Here is a 19,143-nt window from a genome sequence, read left to right as displayed (position 1 = left end):
TTCCCACTGACAAGTCCAGTTTACTTGTAGATGATTATCACTGTCACGTTGGTCTTGTTTGTTGTTTTATTACATGTTAATATCTGGATCATTAAAATACAAAAAGCTACATAAAAGCTGTTCTCCTAGTGACCCTAGGAACTCAAATTCAGATTAGTACAAACAGAAACCCTGTACAGACGATGTAAGTGATAAATACGTGTTTGTGTTCAGTTGAAGCTCGTCTGACAAACTGAGAAGTTCCAGTTTCAAAGTGAGAATGTGGCTGTGAAACAGGGAATCGAATCAGGAAGTAGCTTTGTTTTCATAAACGTTGTGTAAACTCACAACTACACATCAGGAGACACTGACTCCAGTTTAGCATGAGAACATATAACCTCTGGTTTGTTTACTGGTTTCATTTAGGAGGTTTGGTGTTTGGTTGGTGTGAACAAAACAAGAAGTTAACAGACATAGAAAATGTTTATTTTCACAAAAGAAAAAAAAAAAGATCAAATCAAACAAAACCATATCAAATACTTTCTTTAACGAGTAAAACTTCCATATTAAGTTTGCTCTGCAAGTTAGATTTCTCAACTCTTGCACAACGTTAGTCAAACATACTTAAGATTGATCACACAGAATGTAGCACGTGTTGTGATGGTAGTGACATCCCATAATACTCCGGAGAGGGAGCTGGGACAGATCGGTAAAAAGGATGTTGCAAGAAAAGGGGAATTGATTGAAGAAAAGTCTCAGTCCTTGGGGTTTTTTCCTGGAGTTGCTCGTCTTCTATGCTTGGCAGAGGTTTTCATTGAATAAGGGGGAAATTGAATTCTTGGCCAGTCTCTGTGTGTGTGTGTGTGTGTCTCTCAGCTCTTGGGCTGTCGGAGCAGACCCCGGATCCGGCGAACCAGGGCCTGGATGAAGGTGTATCGGGAGCGGACCTGGCTGTACATGCCCTCCACCTCCAGCAGCTTCCTCTGCAGAGCTTCTCCGAAACCGGCAACCATGTCGCTCTTCAGCTGCGGGAGAGAAACAGGGATTAAGAGACGCAGTAAACATGTGTGAAGAGATGCAACATTTGTCAGAGCTTAGATCCACAACTATAGAATGTACACATCCATTCCTTACCAGATCGAGGTCTTGCTGGCTGACTCGGGACAGACTGAGTGCGCGGCTTCCACTTGGCTGCAACCCGCCGAATGAGTCTAGAGAAAATAAAATCAAAATACATAAACAATCAAGCACAATTGTGTCATTCACAGCCAGGGGAGTTTTTAAAATGCTTCTGAAGTGGGAAGCTCCGATGTGAATATATCTGTAAAACATCTTCTCACCGTCTGTGAGGCGCGATCTGTACAAACTGGCTCCAGGCATCAGGGAGTCCTTGGGGTCAGTGGGGGTGCAGTGCAGCAGGTAGTACTCCAGGTGGCGCCACAACACAAACAGACACGTCTCTATAACGTCTGAGGAAAGAGTGGGTCAAGGCAAAACAACTCGTGATGGCACATTTCTACTTGGTGCTACTCCGGCTTCCTGAAGAAATACAAACAAACAGCCAAAGATGGACCCTGTCAGAACCCCCCCCCCCCCTTTTACTATGCCAGGGGCCAAAGGATACAGGAGCACAGGGCCAGCAGCTTGGCTCTGTTGTTGACGAGCTGGACCAATCGTCTCTTGGCCAACAAGCTCCTCTGCACTGATGAGATTTTCTCCACACCTCCGGGTCCTGACACCAGACCCTGGCACAACTACAGAAGAGGACTGGGCTTAGAACTCAACTTTTTAATCATTCATTTGTTTACTCGAACTTTGCCATAAGCAGTTTGCTCATGCGTACACCAGTGTGGTGACGGTGATCATTACCTCCTTGAGCTCCTCGGGAGGCAGCTGATCCAGACTCTGCAGTTTGCTCAGGCTCTGTCTGTGGCTCTGGTGGAACCTGAAGAAATCAGCAGCACTGTTCTTCAGCAGGTAAAGGACCAGACCCAGACTGGGAGCTCGGGAGTAAGCCATCGACGGTAGAGTGGATGAAAGATCTAAATAAATAAAAGATAATGATTTGAGTCTTGTACTTTACCTCCAGCTTTCAGACATTTCACAAACAGAGGACAGACACTGAATGTATTCACAAATTCAGATGGTTCCTCTGTTTCCTGTGGGCAGAACATCACTGACCTGTGCGCCCTCCATCCCTGCCAGCTGGCTCGCTGCCCGACGGGCTGAACAGGCAGATGCTGAACTGAGCCTGGGTGGAGCTCTGCAGCAGCAGCGTCTGGCAGTACTCCATGATGTTGGCACACACCTGGGGACAGAGGACACCACCTCTCAGGGTCACTGACACAGCAGAGTTGACGAAGATGACTCCACACACGTTATATCAGTGTCTTGCTTCTGTTTACCATTATACAGTTTGACAAACTGAAATAAGTCCCTGGAAATACACCTGAGCAGCTCTCATAAGCTTCAGCACAACAGGAAAACAATATTCTTAGGGGATAGAAATACATTTACCCATATGTGTAGTTTACTGTATTTATCACTCTTTGTCAAACCTGTTGCATGGCCACCTCCATCTCCTCTCGTCGTTCTGCGGCCTCTCTCGGCACAGCGATCTCCGCCTGCTTCAGCAACCTCTCCCGCTCGCTCCCCACCAGGTAGCCGAGCAGAGACAGACACAGACGCTGGAAGAGATCAAACATCACGTCACTAACTGTGCTCAGCTGCCAGAAAACATTTTATATGGAGTTAAAAGGAAAAACGGCCTCACCTGGAATCTGTTTATGTGGCCCTGGAACTCCATAAGAGCTGCACTGTTCACCTCCCCACCCGACTCCAGGGCACCTGAGAGAACAAGCCAACACCATTATTCACTGAATCACTGATGTGTGTGAAAATGTGGTTTGAAGAATGGAAATTGGAGAATATAAAAGCCCTTTCAGTTTTGTGTGCTTGGTTTTCTCTGTACCTGGCAGAGCTGTTTTACTGATGATGCCCGTGAGCAAAGAGAGCTCCTGCAAAGACCCCATGCTGAGCTCATGGCAGCGTAACAAGGACTGAATGGTGTCTGCGTGGACTATGAGCCACTGGAGAACCTGCACAAACAGACACACACAGACAAATGGGTATTAGAAGAGCTGAACTTGCAACGTTTATGAAACTGCTTGTTGTCCAAGATACAGAAGATACCAGCACTTCACAGAAAAATACCCAAATCATTATCGCTCAAATAAAACAATCTTCTTTGCTTACCTGTGCTGCCCCCTGCTGGTGATTCACGCTGGTAGAGGTCAGGATCACCTGGAACAGTCTCAAGGTGGGTAAGAGAATTTGCCTGTAACGATCCATAGGACTGGGGATGAATCCTGACGGGTCCCTCATTCCCCTGGAGAGCACAAGGGAACATACAGAAACATGAGGACTACTCAGAACAGATGTATCAACAATATAAAACTGCCTGGGTTTTCTGACGACAGCCGAGAAGCTGTTACTTGAATTATCATCACAGCACAGAGATCTTAAAATCAATTTAAGAATAATTCAAGATGGAGGAATTTAGTTTTTCCTCTTAGCATCAAAAATGCATTTTATTCTTTCCTTTCTAGACCCGTACCTGTGAGCATCACTATCAGGTACCATGTCAAACACCTGACACTCCATCAGCTGCACCACTAGTCCACAGCGCAGCAGCTCCACGGCTCCCTGACCCGTCTTTGCCACACGAGTCATCAGAGCCTGAAAACACACAAGTGAGATGGTATCGTCATAATCCTGTATTTACAGATTTACACATCAGTCTCTCAAGGGGCTATTTGAGTCTGACTTTATTAAAACCAGTGTGAAACAAAGCATGTCTCTTTAATAGTATTGCAGCCGTCAACGTCTCCTCACCATCTTGCTCTCATAGATGTAGAGTGGTTTGAGGAGTGGTGGCTGAGGTGTGAGCAGGGTCTGCAGGGCGGCATCATCTCGTCTCAGGCTCTCCACTAGCGACCGCAGGTAGCCACTGTTGCAGACGTAAACCAGCCACTGATTCTGTCGATCTATTGACAGGATCCGGTCCAGCACGGCCAGGGCCAGCATCTGAAGGACAGGGAGAGGAGATAGGTGAGAGACGTTCAGAGGAAATCATGATAATTACAAGGAAAGGATGTTTTTAAAGACTCTGATAGCCTAAAATTAACAGTATTAGAGCATTGAAGCAATCAGAATTCAGTATCAGCAGACGTTCATGAATCATAGTTAAAGAAAACATTTGGCTCTTACCCGGCTGATTTCATGGCCGTCACAGGCGTCCCTGCACACAACCTCCATGAGGGATTTGCCATAACTCTCGATGATAGCGAGGTTCTCTCTCTGGAGTTTGGTGAAACCGTCTTCGGGGGCTGTGAGTCGTTCCCACATCGCCTTCCCAGCTGATGGAGGGACGGAGAGAGATTTGATTATAGAAATTTGTCTGCAAACCTTTTCTGACCGAAAAATAACTTCAATATCAAAACGTGAAGACAGTGTACCTGTCTGTAGAGTGTCGGGTTCCTCAGGTTTCTGGGCGATTTGCAGGTAGTACAGCAGAGAGCCATACAGGTGAGCACGCAGACGCTGGTATCCGCCTCCTTAAAATGTAAAAGACCGAAATCATTATAAATTATCCCCACAACACATTCACTGTGAGAAAAGTGAGAGAAGGTCATAGGTCATCACTGACCAGTACAGAGGATGAAGTCCAGCAGCTTGCGGAGGACTAGATGCAGGGCGGAGTTAGCGATGGAGGCAAAGCCTGAGGATGCTTCTAATCCCTCCCCCTGCTGCTGCTCAGACAGCACCGATTGGCTGAGGTGGGCAGTCAGAGTGAAGACTGCCCCGGCAACAATGGGCATCAGTTCTCCTGCTGCGTCCTCAGATAACACCTGGACAACGCAAAACAACAGTTTCATTTAGTCATAACAATCTTTGGATTTGAGAAGAGTTAAAACTCCTCCTGGACATGATCAGCCTCCATGTGACAGATGTCCTCACTGACCTTATCATGCAGGTCCAGCAGCAGGTCTCTGATAATGAGCTGTCGGTCATCAGCAGGTATGAGGTCAGCAGGGCAGGCGGTCAGCAGCACCTCCACCAGACTCCTCCAGGACCGCAGCGCATGTCGCTTCGCACTGAGACTTCGACGGACGCGGTTACGTTCCACAACCTGCTGCAGGATGGAGTTCACCTCCTGGAAGATACAAACAACCGGGGACAGACATAAGAATAGGAAAAACTCCAATAGAGCATTTCAGACTGGACATGTTGTTGTAACAAGATTATATTGGACGATGGAAGTCATTTTTACTCACCTCCAGTAACAGGGGCCTCTGTCCGATGGCTGCCATTCCCTGCAGGGCATTCACCTCAGCAACCAGAACTCTGTGAAGCAACTGTGAGGAAAAGTATATGATATAATAAATGCCTCTGACTCAACAGAAAATCCACAAAAATATTTGAAAACAACCGTTATAGTGGGAACTCACCTTGACGTTGCACACAGTGTGTCCCTGCTCGTTGACGTGCTCACAGTTGGCGATCACCTGTTCTATCTGAGTGCGCTCAAAGAAGTCCAGCTGCAGGAGCTCGGGCATGTCCTGACTGAAATCGATGGCGTCCAGCACACTCAGCAACTTCCTGCGCACTGATGACATCGAACAAGGACAAGATGAGAGTTAAGGTCAAAAACAATCTAGTTGAGAAACAGGACAAACATCAGCGGAGTCAATGCTAAATATATTACAGCTATTCAATATTTTATCTGTTCAATGAAATGTCACAAACCTTTAGAAACTGTGTCAAAATGTAGGAAGCCACTGACTGATCTGGTCTCTTCCTCCATCCCGAACTCTCCATCAGCTGAAGGGAAAAGTAAGTTTACATTTTAAACCTAAAAACAACCCCCCTATTAAATAACTTTTGAAATCCAAGCATAAATCGAGAAACATACTACACACCTGTGTGCTGGGTGTGTGGCTGGTCGTCCAGCAGGAGGCTGACGAGCCGTTGTGTGTGTGAGCGCTGGCGGTTCAGTGACGTCACTCTCAGCTCGATCGCAGCTGTTTTCATGAGCCAAGACATCTGGGAAAGGGCAGCGATCTGGTTACCTGAGGGGCAGAGCGAGCAGCGGGAGAAGACAACACAATTATTGTCACTGTATTTGAACACATTTTATCAGTGATGGAAAAAGCTCTGACATGTTAAGAGTTCATTGTTGCTGCTGTTTCCTGGCTTTCTTTATTTTTCCTCACATTCATCATCATCTCTGATTTCAATGAATTGTTCTCATTTCCTTCTTTCCCATTTCCTGACCCTCGGGTTTCATGCCGTCCCTTTCTCACATCCTTGCAGATGTTTTTGTTGCCACATATTTCAGGACCAGGCAGATCAGCAGGGATCCTGTACTCACCGGGGAGGATGAAGGGCATGTGCTGCAGGTGAGAGAACAGGAAGTCCTGGCTGGTCCTCAAATAGCGCATGGTGGGTCCCGATGTGTCGGGGCAGGCACACAGCTGGTAGATCACCTTCGAGAGGAAGACAATGGCAGAAACAGATAAATAAGAAATCTGACTGCCCATAAATACATCAACACTACTGGACATAAATGGTTGATGAGTACCTGGTAGCAGAGCTCGGCCAGGTGCGGGGCCTGCTGTGTGATCACAGGTCCGGATCTCTTCTCAGTGCCTCTCTGCAGCAGACTCAGGATGGCGTGCAGGCAGCTCCGTGGACATCCCAACACACCTGCAGCACAGCAAGCATTGTGACGTGAACATATATTGCAAATATACAGCTACCAAAATCAACATTTCAGTGGTGGAGATGTGGTCTGACCTGGGTCCTGGAGGTTGGTGGAGGACACAGGCTTCTTGACTTCGTAGCCCAACAGGTAAAGAGACAGGTTTGGTGTCTTGAGCTCCAAGGAGTTGATAAGTAGGTTCAGAATATGGATCTGGGTTTCATGTCGGATTCTTGCCATCTTATTTTGTTGGTCTGAGTCTAGAGACAGAGGCAGCTGAGTCTGAGCATGATTCTTGCAAAACACGGGTTTACACTTCACATTGTTAACAGCAAGAATTATATCAAACATGGAATTTTACATGCAAGAAAGAATATATAGGAAACTTTTCTCTTTCTCTCACCATCTCCATTCTCTGTTCCTTCTTCTGCCTCTTCATTGTCCAGACACTCCACAAAGCCTGCCATCAGTTTGTCACTCACTGTCTGAGGGACAGAAAAACAGGGTTCTGGAGTTAACATCAGAAGTTCCAACAACTTCACAATTATGAAGGTAACTGATGCCAAAATATCACCTTTCACAAAGCTTACTTTGTGAAATATCCAATTCCTTTGTAAGAGAAGTAGACTTAACCTTGAGATTTACTTATACCTGGTCATGTGTGAAATCTCCCACCAGCCTGTTCTGTATGTTTGGGTAGCTGGCAATGCGACGCAGGATCTTGGCACTTTGGAACGCAGCCTCTGGGTTGGTGCTGCCGTGGTACAGGAACCTGCAGGGGACAAACAAGGTTCCCAACTTAGTTGTACGCATTTAAACTTTCAAAATGTATAATCTTTCATAAATGACCGACTATGACTCATACTGAGGTTTGACATTTCAAAGGAAGGACAGAACTGGCTCAGCAAAAAAACAATGCCACAGTTTGCACCATGACCTGGATTACCTTACCTGGCAATACTGACAATGTGATCGGCCCGTCGGGTTTGAGGACTGACACCCTGGAGGAGCTGCTCCATGGGGGAAACCAGCAGGGAGGACTGGCTCTCCCTGAGGAGATCCATAAACACCACCTCCTTCTGCAGGGCCAGGTCCAGCAAGCACAGGCAGTGCAGAACCGCTGACTCCAGGTGTTTTTTACCTGTAGGGGGGGGCAGTAATGTTGCGTGATTTCAGAACAAACACATACACACTACCTCTCCTTTTCTCCAACAGCAGCAGTGTATATTTTCTCACCAGGGAAAGGTGCATAAGTGTCCAGCTGACGTACACCCTCCTCCAGCAGGCTGAGGCAGAGTGCCAGCGTGGGCGAGTCGTTGAGCAGATGGAACATGATGCTGTGGCCGGGGGGCTTGTGGGCTGGGAGCTGCTCACCCTGCAGCTCCACTATCTCCTGGACAAAGTCTGACGGCTGGGGCTCGTAGTCCTGCAGTAGCTTGTGGAACACCTCCAGAACAGAGTCGGCCACCTCCCACTGAGACATGGCAGAGCAAAAAAAGCAGGATAAATGAACAATTGCAAGAGTAGGGAATTTGAGAATATATGCATGTTTGCAGCTACACGTCTAAACCTTGTGAAGACACAGGAGGAGAACTCTACCTTCTCAGCTGGACGACGATATGCTCTGGTGGGGAAGGGGAGGAACACGGAGTCTCGCAAAAAGTTCAGGTAGGGCTGGAAGCCTGGGACTCGTAGCCCGGCGCCCAAATTAACAGGAAGGCTGCTCTCCACTAGTGTGCTGATCAGATGACAGAAGGCTTGTGTCAGAGGGTACTCCTCGCAGCTCGACTCGATCTCATTCAGCTCCACCTAAGAGACAAGAACAACATATCAACCCAAGTTTTTTTACAAGATAAGTTTATATTCTTCATTACATAAATCTTTCATATTGTTTTTCTATGAATTGCCAACAGAATCTAGCAAAGTTCTAATTTCACTCATTGTTATTTTTTGTTTGACATTCACTCACCTCAATGCCAGCCGCCTGCCTCTGTCCTGGGGCTCGAACAGTCTGGAGGATCTGTGGAGGAAAAACGAGTTACAACACTTTAGAAGGTCTGACACAAAACTTATGAAACAAACCAAGCTTGAAAAATAGAAAATACAAGGTCATAACAGCACAAGAATGACCTGAATATAAAAAGGACAAAAATTTAAACATTGACCTGTGTGTACTCCAGTGACTGCCAGAGGGAGGCGGCGATCTCCGGTGACTTCCCGAAGGCGGCGAGGCAGTTCAGGACCCCGGCCTTCAGGACGGGTGGAATGCTGCACTGAAGCAGCCCAAGCATCACAACAACTGGAGTCCACTGAGGATGTTCACACAACGCCAGGCGAGCATTTTCACTCTAGGAAAAACAAATACACACACACACACAACCCCAATACAGTTAGATAAACATTTAAAGAGTTTTCCCAGACTAGGGGTGAACATATAATTTGATCTTGATATTATTGTTGTTTTCTAAACAATGTGATAATAGCACAAAACAAAAACTGCCCATCTTTGTGGTGAATGTTGTAACATACCCATGTAATGATGGTGGTGAGTAGCTCCAAAAATGAAGTGAGACCCTCCAGCTCCCTTTGGGTGATGCCCCTCAGTGGCGGGTGGCGGTACTGTGAAGCATCTGGATTTGGAAGGTCTCGCCGCAGGTTCTCATGATAGAGCATGAGGGAGTGAAAGAAATGTTCCCAAGACACTGGGCTGCCAGAAACTCCTTGAATGTTGTCACCTGCGTACGTGTGCATGAAGTTAGTTTGCAGTCATTTGAATATGCTTTAAATAAAACAACAATTGAGAATAAATTCACAATGTTTTGCATGTTATAGAAACAATGGGCTCTCACTGTGTGTGGCTCCGTTAGTTTTCAGTAGGCTGAAGCAGTAGTGTGCACACTGAGGACCATTGGCGAGGCCTTTAAGCATACGGAGATAGGAGATATAAAGGGTGGAGGGCAGAAGGTCTCCCATCTGACGGACAAACTTGGATAGAACCACCTGCGTGAAATCATAAGGAAATAGAGAAAAAACAGGATTGATTAAATTGTTCTATACCTTTCAGTACATCCAACCTGGAATCAGAACATACAGCTCTTACCTGTTTATGTGGAGGCCTTTGAAGGGCCATTCCCAGGTAAGATCCCTGCAATGAGGTGTGTTGGAGAGACTCTGTGGGAGACCAGAACTCCAGGCCCAGCTCCAGCCCAAAGGAGTCCTTATTGTAAAACTCCCCGATCTGAAAAGACGAAACAGAAACCAAACTGAGACATACTTAAAGCCACAGATCAAGCAACTGCTGCATTTTTTCTCACACACTTTTTCTACTGTTTACATGTAGCTGAAATGTAAAAGGTTCGCTGAAGTCTACATATGCATGCGTATGAGAAAAAGACTGACAAGGAACATGAGGTTTTCCAAGTCCTTGCGCATCGATGACGGTAGCTCGCTGTCCATCTGTTGAGACATGTGCACCAGGCGGGCGTCCTCATCCGCACGGTTACGAAGCTGCTTCACCTTTAAAAATAACAAAATTAAATAATATAATCAGGATACAAAATAACACATAAGCTAATAATGAATCAGTGTAATTTCCAATTCTGGAAAGGTTGACAGTATAAAAAGATATCCCAAAATATCTTTGGAATCTCTCACCTTCATGGGCATGAGTGCCAGGAAGTCTGTGATGAGTGAATGGAGGCGGCGGATGTAAAACTCTTCCTGTGCAAAACTCTCACATCCCAGCAAGCCCTCCCTCATAAACAGGAAGACATTTCCCAGAAGAGCCTGGTCAGTTAGAGCCTCATCAGCCTCAGTGAACTCAACCAGTGCTGCAGAACACACACAAACAGACAACATTTAAATGGCTGTTATCTTTGTGAACTATTATTCCTGCAAGCGAGGCAGAAATAGAGGGCTTACCAGATCCCTGTGGTAGCTGGGAGAGGACCCTCAGGGACAGAGCCCAGGCCAGACGACACACAGCCTGCAGGCCTGGAAGCTTCCACGGCTGGCCATCCATCAGACGATTATGCACTGCAGCTACATACTGCCTCTCCGTCAGCAGTGGCAGAGCCTGGAGCAGATCTGAAAGACACAAAGACGAGCCTTCAATAGCTGTAAAAGCATAACACTGGAACTAACAGCAATGTTATACAACTGCAAGTACATGCATTTTAGTGGATATAACTAGTGACTTTAAAGTTAAAATCTTTGGGTTATATGTATTAAACATGACCCCACCTTCTCGATCTTCAGTCCCCTGCTCTACAAAGCTGACATCCAGGCAGTAGAGCAGAGCCATGACCAGAGCCTGGTTCACATGATCCAATGAGCCGTCGGCTTGAGCTGCCACTGTCTCCAGGTGGCCAATCAGAGCCAGAGTGTCATCTTTACTCAAGGGTGATTGGCAGGTCCATGAAAACAGGCTGTCAGCCAGTGCCTGTCTGCAATCACCAATGAGTTCCGAAACCTAGAAACAACAGAGGGAGTTAATGGTGTCCATATATCTCTCGGTACATTACTTAAGTATATTTACTTTCAGCCAAGTATGTTCAAAGTAAATACAATGAGAAGATGATTATTTTTGTTTTAAATCCACACAAAAGATTGGCTCCCACCTCCTTCCTGTGTTTTTCGTTGCCCAGGCCGCGCTCCTTCTGCAGCCGTTCAAATTCACGCCCCACACTGATCTCAGAAACCAAGGCTAGGATGCGTTTGGTCAGACCCTGGCTCATTAGTTCATCTGTAAAACGTGTCGTCAAAGCCACCAGCTCCCCACTGAGAGACAACACAGACAACAATATAGGTCAACAACAATTAAAATGAGTTACAGAGAAAAAGATCATTCAACCACAGAACTATAGTTCGCTCATCTTGTGGACCTTTAAAAAAACCTGTCATGTCATGACATAGACTAACATAACATTATTACCTCAGATCCAGGGTGAAGGTCTTGCCGTGGCGTGACTGGATGAGTGTCCGCAGAGAGTTAGCCACACACAGCTTTCCATCCCAGTAGAGCAACACACCAACAAGTCCTCGTGTCAAACCTGGAAAATGAGGTTGTTGATGCTCACCTGTAGAAAGACAAATGTAAACAATAAAATCACTTTTGTGAAATGCTAATACGCCATACACAGTAAGCAAATTCACAACATAACATAGTTAAAAAACATTTATGTATGTAAATGTTCTTTTTTTAAATGTCCACCTCACCTGCCAACAGAAGCTCTAAAGCTGACAATTCTCCAATATCAAATAAGTCACTGAGGATGAAGGCTTCTGTCAGAAGCTGCTCAGGGAGGAGTCGGGACCCCTGTTGACCCTGGATGGCGATGCCCTCTGTGCTGGCTTTACGCACCTTCTCTCTCTGTTCGGCACTTTTTGGCTATAAATGGAGAGAGGACAGAGGTTATTGATATTACAGTGACAGAGGAGACCCTTTATACCAAAAATCAGCCTCTCAAAGTAATGTATATGTTTGTAACACAAGAAGAATACTTTAACATTCACATGTGACATTTTAAAGTTTGCACAGCATCTCACCGGATTCTTAAAAAGTGACAGAAAGTGTGTTTTGTGTTTCTTCAGCTGCAGGTCCAGAATGTGGACACTCTCTGGCTGTTTCTTCAACACAGCCCCGTCCACCGTCTCCCAAAGCTCCTTCATCGGCCCCCACAGACTGGCTCCTGGTTGGGATAGAGGGGACATCATTGGTGTGTTTTCCCATCACAATTGCACAGAACTAACATATACCACTGCTGACGTAGTCTCTAACAAATATTGGTTTCCATTGCTTTTAGGATTTTGAGTATACATGATACACAACTTGTAGGGGATCATCAATCCTTTATAACTCAATATGGACAAAAGTATTGGAACACACCTCTTAATCATCGAATTTGAGTTTCATTCAGTTCGTTTGATTTTTTTAGGAGCACGGGAATGAGGAGCATAAATGACATTGTAAGTCTGGCACTTCATGGTGATGAAGCTTTAAACCTAGGATTAGCCTGCACACTACTAGTAGTATACTACATGTATATGAACCATTGTCCTCATATCAATGAATATACACTGTTCCTGTTAAATACCAGTTAACAGGAAGGTATCCCAGACTTGAACTATTACAGTGTTGGCACAACAAAACAAACCCACATGCTCAGTGACATGTGAAGGAAGTGAAGCCAAACATTGATTTGCTTCTTCACTCAGTTGCTTTCACTTTTGTTTGCAAGTGAACTGGTTTGGAGACAACATGGCAGAGAGGTCACATCTAGTTTGACTTCCGTTCTTCAGTGAAAACGAATAAGAGTGAACTCATCCTTCTTTCTGCTGCTTATTGAACCGAAGCTAGCTAACTTATCGTTTACTTCCAGGCTAGGCTAAGTTAGCTTAGCAGCCAGAGAGCCGGAACTTGGGGGATACGTCCACATGTGGTCAAAGCATTCGGCAAATGGCGCTGACACACAAATGTGTACGCGTTTATCTACGAAACGACAAGAGACAGCAGCTGCCCAACACACTGAAGTTAATAAATGAATTAATTGTTGTACATACCCGAATTTACCGCCATCTGCGCCGCCATGATTCACCCGGAGAACTGGAGAGAAGCTTCCGGGCCTGTGCCAGTGTCAAATTTAAAAATAATAAATTCTCTACCAACACTCAAGTGCAATTTTTCGGAATGAAATTTAAAATTGTAAATCAATGTGTGCGTTAGATGATTAATCCAGTCATATATTTTTAAACATCGCTGCAAGTCTGTAATTTCCTTCAGGCGGGGTCCTCGGCCCGGCAGAGCTCTGTCTCCGGACGGAAATTCAAGTTTACCGATGCAGATTCAATCAAAGTAATTTCACCGGTTTAACTATTAAATGTGTCAGATTTAAAATCATATAAATAAAATTCTCCTGAAATTAGATTTTTCTGTGACGCCTCGATTGAGAACATATCTTTCCTTCCCGCTGAACTACGTCAGGGCAAGAAACATTGGTTCCCCCTCGCGTTGCTCCGAACTGTTTTTGACGTTACTCCAACATGTCCACGCTAAACTGACAGATGCGAGCCTTGTGACCGCTGCTATGCTGAACTGTGAGTAAATGTAGCAGCGTGTCAACAAACACCGGGAACTCAAATCGGAACAAAGATGGCTCGGGTGGTGAAAGTGTTTCGGACCCTGAGGAACCACTGGAAGAAATCCACGTTCGCTGCGTGCGTCCTGTCATACGGGAGCTACTGGCTGTATGGGAAACACTGGTGAGTGTCTCTGTGAATGGTGTTTACACGTTTCTAAACATCGAGGCTGTTTACTTGTCTGACATCTTGTGTTTTATCCCATTAGTGACAGCATTCTGCGGAGGGAGGCGTGTCTAGTGGCCAGGGTAAGACATGATATCTGTCAGAAAGAATCCATACTAAATATAACAAAAACTACTTTTATTTTTCTCTTAATATTGTTATAATAATGTTGTATTTAACTATCTATCTATCTATCTATCTATCTATCTATTTATATATCTATATATCTATCTATCTATTCTATGTGTGCAATATGTTACTAAAACAAAGACTGCTTATGTCCTTGGGCAATATGGTCCATAAATCCACATTCTATTGCACAAGTGTAATATGTCCATGAAATAAGAATCCTAGTCCATGAAATACATATTGTAGTCCAAGAAGTGCAGGTTGTAGTCCAATATGTGCAGGTTTTAGTCCATGAAGTACATATTGTACGCATTGTAGTCCTCAAAGTACATATTGTAGTCCACAAAGTACATATTGTAGTCCACGTGGTACAGATTCTGTGAGTGATACAATCAAGCCTCAAGTGCCCATAGTCCTACTCATCGAAATCTCTTTCAGGAATTTGGGCGTCAGCTGATTACACCTCAGGAGCGGCTGAGGAAAGCGATGGTCATCATGAACCCTGCAGCCTGTAATGGGTAAGAAGAGACACATCTTCAAACATGTCACTGACAGTTCTTCTGGGACACCATTCTTACTGTTTTTGTTTTTCCGACTCTGTCTCAAAATCTCCCTCAGCAAAGCCAGCAAACTGTTTGAAAAGAATGCTGCTCCTATTTTACACCTGGCTGGTGTGGAGGTCACAGTCGTAAAGGTATCATTTCCTTTTTAGTGTTAAGATTTGAGTTGATCTTCTTGGGTTTCCATTGTGTGGCTCCATGACTTCATAACGTCTCCTCATCCACAGACGGACTATGAAGGCCAGGCGAAAAAGATGATCGAGCTGATGGAACACACAGACATGCTGATTGTAGCCGGAGGAGATGGCACTTTACAGGAAGTCATCACAGGGTTACTGAGAAGGCCAGATCAAGTAGGTGTAATCACAGGAATTGTCATTTTATTGTGGTTAACAACTAAATGAGACCAAAATACATTTTTATTTTATTTATCTTATTGTAGGAAACTTTCAGCAACATGCCGATCGGATTCATTCCACTGGGATCTCACAATACCCTTAGTCCGAGTCTTCACCTCCTTAGCAACAACAAGGTCCAGTAAGTAATGTGATCAGAACCATCCCCACACATCTGAATGTTGTCATCTTAAAACCCCATGAAGAGCTCTTAGTTCAGTGTTTCACCAAGTAATATTGATTTCCTTATGAGTAGCTTGCACAAATTTGTATGCCTTTTTAACATTTCCAGAGACATTACATCTGCAACTCTGACGATACTGAAGGGAGAAACTGTGCCTCTAGATGTCTTACAAATTCAAGTAAGGAACTGGTTTGTTTTACTTTGCAAAGCCTCAAAAATACATTGTACATATTTGTTTTCATGTCAAATCAAAAGATTTTTCATGAAACTGTGCCGTAACTTCCAGGCCTATATAAACATACCATTGACCCTATGTTAACATAGATATTAGTACAATACAACCTAAAACTTGAGCCTACATTTGCTTGAAAATAATTTCACAACCTACAACATGTAATACTCAGGATAATTGAAATATACTGTCTTTGTAAATGATTTTTGTTTTTGCCATGAATTATTAAATGAAGTGTTGGCTCATGAACAGTTATTTAAACTTGTGTGGTTCTCAGGGGGACACAGATCAGCCGGTCTTCGCTCTGACGGGTTTGCGTTGGGGAGCTTTCAGAGACGTGGCTTCAAAAATCAGCAAGTAAGATTACTTTGTTCTGACTGCTACAAAGGTAACTCATAATGATATAATCCACGATACATAATGTACAACTGATTAAACATGATATTTCCCTTCAGGTATTGGTACCTCGGGCCACTGAAGTCAAATGCAGCACATTGGTTTAGTACTTTAAAGGTGAGGTCATATGTCAGCTGTGTGATACTGGGAAGCCATGTCAGCACATCGAGTCATTCTGCTTTAAAATGCTGTTGTGGAGATTTTTATGATGTATTCATGTTGCTTTTAATGAGTTGTTATATATCTGTGTGATGTATTTGAATTACACATTGTCATTAAACATCCCTCAGGAGTGGCCTCTGGTCCGGGAAGCGTCAATATCCTACTTGGCCCCCAGCCTCCGGCCCCTGGACCTGCCCCTATATAAGCCCACCAGGCCAAATCTGCTCAACCGCATCGCCCGCAGACTGAAGAACTACTGGAGCCCGCCTGTGGAAGGTCAGTGAGATTGTGTTGATGCTCTGGTTATATATTATCCCCACAACTCAACAGAACAGTGGATTTAACAGTTCTATTTTTGTGTTGTTTACCCGTGTGTGTGTGTTTGCTCAGAGCCTCCCAAAGTGGAAGAGCCGGAGAAGTGGGAGGAGAAGCAGCTGTCAACTTTAGAGCTGTTCATCCAAACGCACAACAAAAACCCTATGGAGACGGTGAGTCAAAAAATAACTGTACTGGTAACACCTGGTTCCCATTCTTATAAAACAGGAGCACTTTTATGTTGAAGTGATTCCATTAAACCCCATCATTAATCATAATTCTGTCTATTTATTTGAACCTGCAGCGGGTGAATGACTCCCTGATGATCTGTGCAGAGCCGAACGACTTCACCGTGGGCGAGTTTATCACTGTCGGGTCAGTAGTTAAAAGTATTATTTAAAGTTTGTTGGAAACAAAACATTATTTAGGCCACACACCCATCATGTAAAGGTTCATGTTTATGGAAATGTAAGTAAAAGAAAGTTAATATTCTTCACTTTAGGAAAAAGAAAGATGAGGACTCAACGGTTTTCACTAAAAACGCCACAAAACTGGAAGTCAGCGCTTTACAGCTGCAGCTGCCCGAGGTCAGAATCCCTGAAGTGATTTTATTTATTTAATTTTATTGCTTGTTTGTTGTTTTTGTGTTGGCATTTAACTTTGTATTCTAACCCCAAAGGGCACGACTGGCTTCTACAACATCGACAACGAGGAGTATGAGGCCATGCCCGTGGAGATAAGGCTGTTACCGAGGAAACTGCGCTTCTTCATCAGCGCGGAGCGCAGGGAGCAGCTCGTGTCCCAGACGCTGTGATGACCTTTAGAATCACAAGGAGGACGAGAATAAACACAACAAACACAAAAAGAAATCATGAAACTCGTGTTCGTCAATCGATCAGGAAGTGCTGACGGTCCGTACAATCTGTTTTACAACTTATTAACGTAAATGTTATTATTTTTAACTGTTATGAAGAGGATTTATTTACAGATTGTTAATTGTTAAAGGACCAAGACTTTGTTTCTCTAAACTAGTAACACATGTATAGTTTGTCTGGCAAGGACTTTGTTTGCTGGATTATTTACTATATCCCTCATATCTGAACTTGGCCAATAAAAATGTCTGTCCAGTTCCGTGCAAAGTGTTTTTATACCAGTGTGACCACAGGTTAACATTTAGCAGACGCCTGGTTTAAGAGGCACAGGTGTTTGTTGGAGGGCTGGAGGTGAGAGGGTGGGAAGTTAAAGGTGAGGCTGATGTTCCACCTCGGAGGTGAGAGGACAAAGGACCAGAGTGATGGACCAGTTGTCATCGAGACAGGAAGGAAAATTTAAGTTGCCAAACAAAAGTTGCAAGATGCGAGCGGCTGCTGGGATGAAGAGGAGGCTGCACCGTTGAGGAAGCTCATAGATGAACATGAAAGAAAAGAACAACACTGCAGGCGTGTGATTCTGAGTTTGGCAGGGAGCTCGGTGAGTCTGTGTCTGAGGCGACAGATGGTGCAAACTGCAAATCTGCAGGATTAAGCTGCGCGGCTGCGTCACAGGCCTCCTATTATTATATTTGGTTGTTTAGGATTGCATTGGAGGTTCTTGGTTTTATTTTACTATTTATTTTACATCTTTAAAAATACATTTTGGTGGAGTGTACATTTTAATTGGCTACTGTATCGAAGTTCAATTTTAATTTACTTGAGCTAAATATTGTACTTTTTACTCAGACGTCTTTATTTTACAGCTTTAGTTATGAGTCAGTTTGAATATTAAGTTGCTAAATACAAAATATGGTGTGTTCTTATCGGTTCTTATAAATTAGATAAGGGAATATGAGGTGAAATAATCAACTACAACAGTCAAATCTTATGCAAATATTTAAATAATAAAATACTTAATGCTTTAATGCTCACATGAGACATTTCTCTGCTCATGATAACTTTTACTTTTGAAACTTAAAGAGCACTCTGCTGAAAATACGGGTCCACTAAGTACTGAACTTTAAGAACAATTTTAAATACACATCTGTTACCTTGAATAATGTGTTTTTGTTTCTGCTGGCTTTACTTCGTTGTTATTTGCTTCTTTCCCTTAAAGCCACACTAAATAACTTGTATTGAGCGACAGCGCCCTCTGCAGCCACAGGTAGAGATTAAGTCTGTTGGGCGTGGAGATAAAATCAAGTTGAGTGGATCTGACTGCGTCGTCCCTCTCACTGAACTGAAACACAATTTAATGGATATTACCCATGATCCTCCAAATCCACCAAACTCTGTTAAGAATTCTTCATATTTTAAAAGCTTCTTTGCTGAATATTGGAGATAAACGCTGGTTTCAAATGACTTCTTAGACTTTTAAACTGATCTACAGCTCAGCATCACACCTCTACTGGCTGGACCTGGTTCTGGTTATTGAAGCTGTTAGTCAAAATTACAAAGAGCAAGGGCAGACATTCAGGGTGAGGAGAGGGAATGATAGAGGAAACATTCTCCATATCCAACTCAGTGAACAATCTAACACATCTTGAAGCTGCTATTAAGGTTAAACCGTTTTTCACAAAGGGCAGACCAGGATTATAAAGAAGACTGAAGAAGCAGAGGATTAGAAAGCTCTTAACCAGTATCAGTGTTTTATTGTCTTACGATGGCAGTACAGTGAAATTAACAGTTGCTCATGCTATTGAGTTGACGTGTACATTATTACCGACAGGGTTTCACATTAGTAAAAGGTGAAGA

General features: G+C 44.1%; 2 protein-coding genes across 3 annotated transcripts; one reads left to right on the top strand and one right to left on the bottom strand.

The window, feature by feature from the left end:
- Window positions 1-443: 443 nt before the first annotated feature.
- On the bottom strand, window positions 444-13,420 carry nup205 (nucleoporin 205). 2 transcript variants are annotated; one of them, XM_053426197.1, is made up of 42 exons: window positions 13,304-13,420; window positions 12,290-12,432; window positions 11,960-12,131; window positions 11,676-11,820; window positions 11,362-11,521; window positions 10,985-11,213; window positions 10,664-10,828; window positions 10,397-10,572; window positions 10,142-10,258; window positions 9,843-9,980; window positions 9,592-9,742; window positions 9,272-9,477; window positions 8,908-9,090; window positions 8,712-8,762; window positions 8,342-8,551; window positions 7,979-8,216; window positions 7,694-7,883; window positions 7,394-7,514; window positions 7,146-7,227; window positions 6,838-7,002; window positions 6,623-6,747; window positions 6,413-6,527; window positions 5,961-6,110; window positions 5,788-5,862; window positions 5,490-5,647; window positions 5,316-5,396; window positions 5,003-5,194; window positions 4,688-4,889; window positions 4,497-4,595; window positions 4,249-4,397; window positions 3,874-4,065; window positions 3,596-3,717; window positions 3,235-3,367; window positions 2,951-3,077; window positions 2,753-2,826; window positions 2,538-2,666; window positions 2,161-2,287; window positions 1,849-2,021; window positions 1,604-1,733; window positions 1,320-1,448; window positions 1,114-1,190; window positions 444-1,004 (listed from the first exon to the last, which is right to left on the bottom strand). In XM_053426197.1, exons 1-42 carry the CDS (start codon window positions 13,329-13,331, stop codon window positions 852-854), a joined length of 5,982 nt encoding a protein of 1,993 aa, XP_053282172.1. In that variant the 5' UTR covers window positions 13,332-13,420; the 3' UTR covers window positions 444-851. The 2 variants fall into 2 exon arrangements, with proteins under 2 accessions (XP_053282172.1, XP_053282171.1); XM_053426196.1 differs by having other exon boundaries at window positions 1,114-1,448.
- Window positions 13,421-13,746: 326 nt separating this feature from the next.
- Window positions 13,747-17,544, top strand: agk (acylglycerol kinase). Its single transcript, XM_053426600.1, has 14 exons — window positions 13,747-14,002; window positions 14,088-14,127; window positions 14,612-14,691; window positions 14,792-14,867; window positions 14,961-15,086; window positions 15,176-15,270; window positions 15,421-15,490; window positions 15,822-15,901; window positions 16,000-16,057; window positions 16,231-16,378; window positions 16,493-16,590; window positions 16,722-16,792; window positions 16,920-17,004; window positions 17,097-17,544. The coding sequence occupies exons 1-14, from the start codon at window positions 13,893-13,895 to the stop codon at window positions 17,229-17,231; spliced, it is 1,272 nt and encodes a 423-aa protein (XP_053282575.1). The 5' UTR covers window positions 13,747-13,892; the 3' UTR covers window positions 17,232-17,544.
- Window positions 17,545-19,143: the final 1,599 nt, after the last annotated feature.

The sequence above is a fragment of the Pleuronectes platessa genome, chromosome 7, assembly GCF_947347685.1.
Source record: "Pleuronectes platessa chromosome 7, fPlePla1.1, whole genome shotgun sequence".
NCBI classification, from domain to species: Eukaryota; Metazoa; Chordata; class Actinopteri; order Pleuronectiformes; family Pleuronectidae; genus Pleuronectes; species Pleuronectes platessa.
This window is presented reverse-complemented; position numbering and strand designations above follow the sequence as displayed.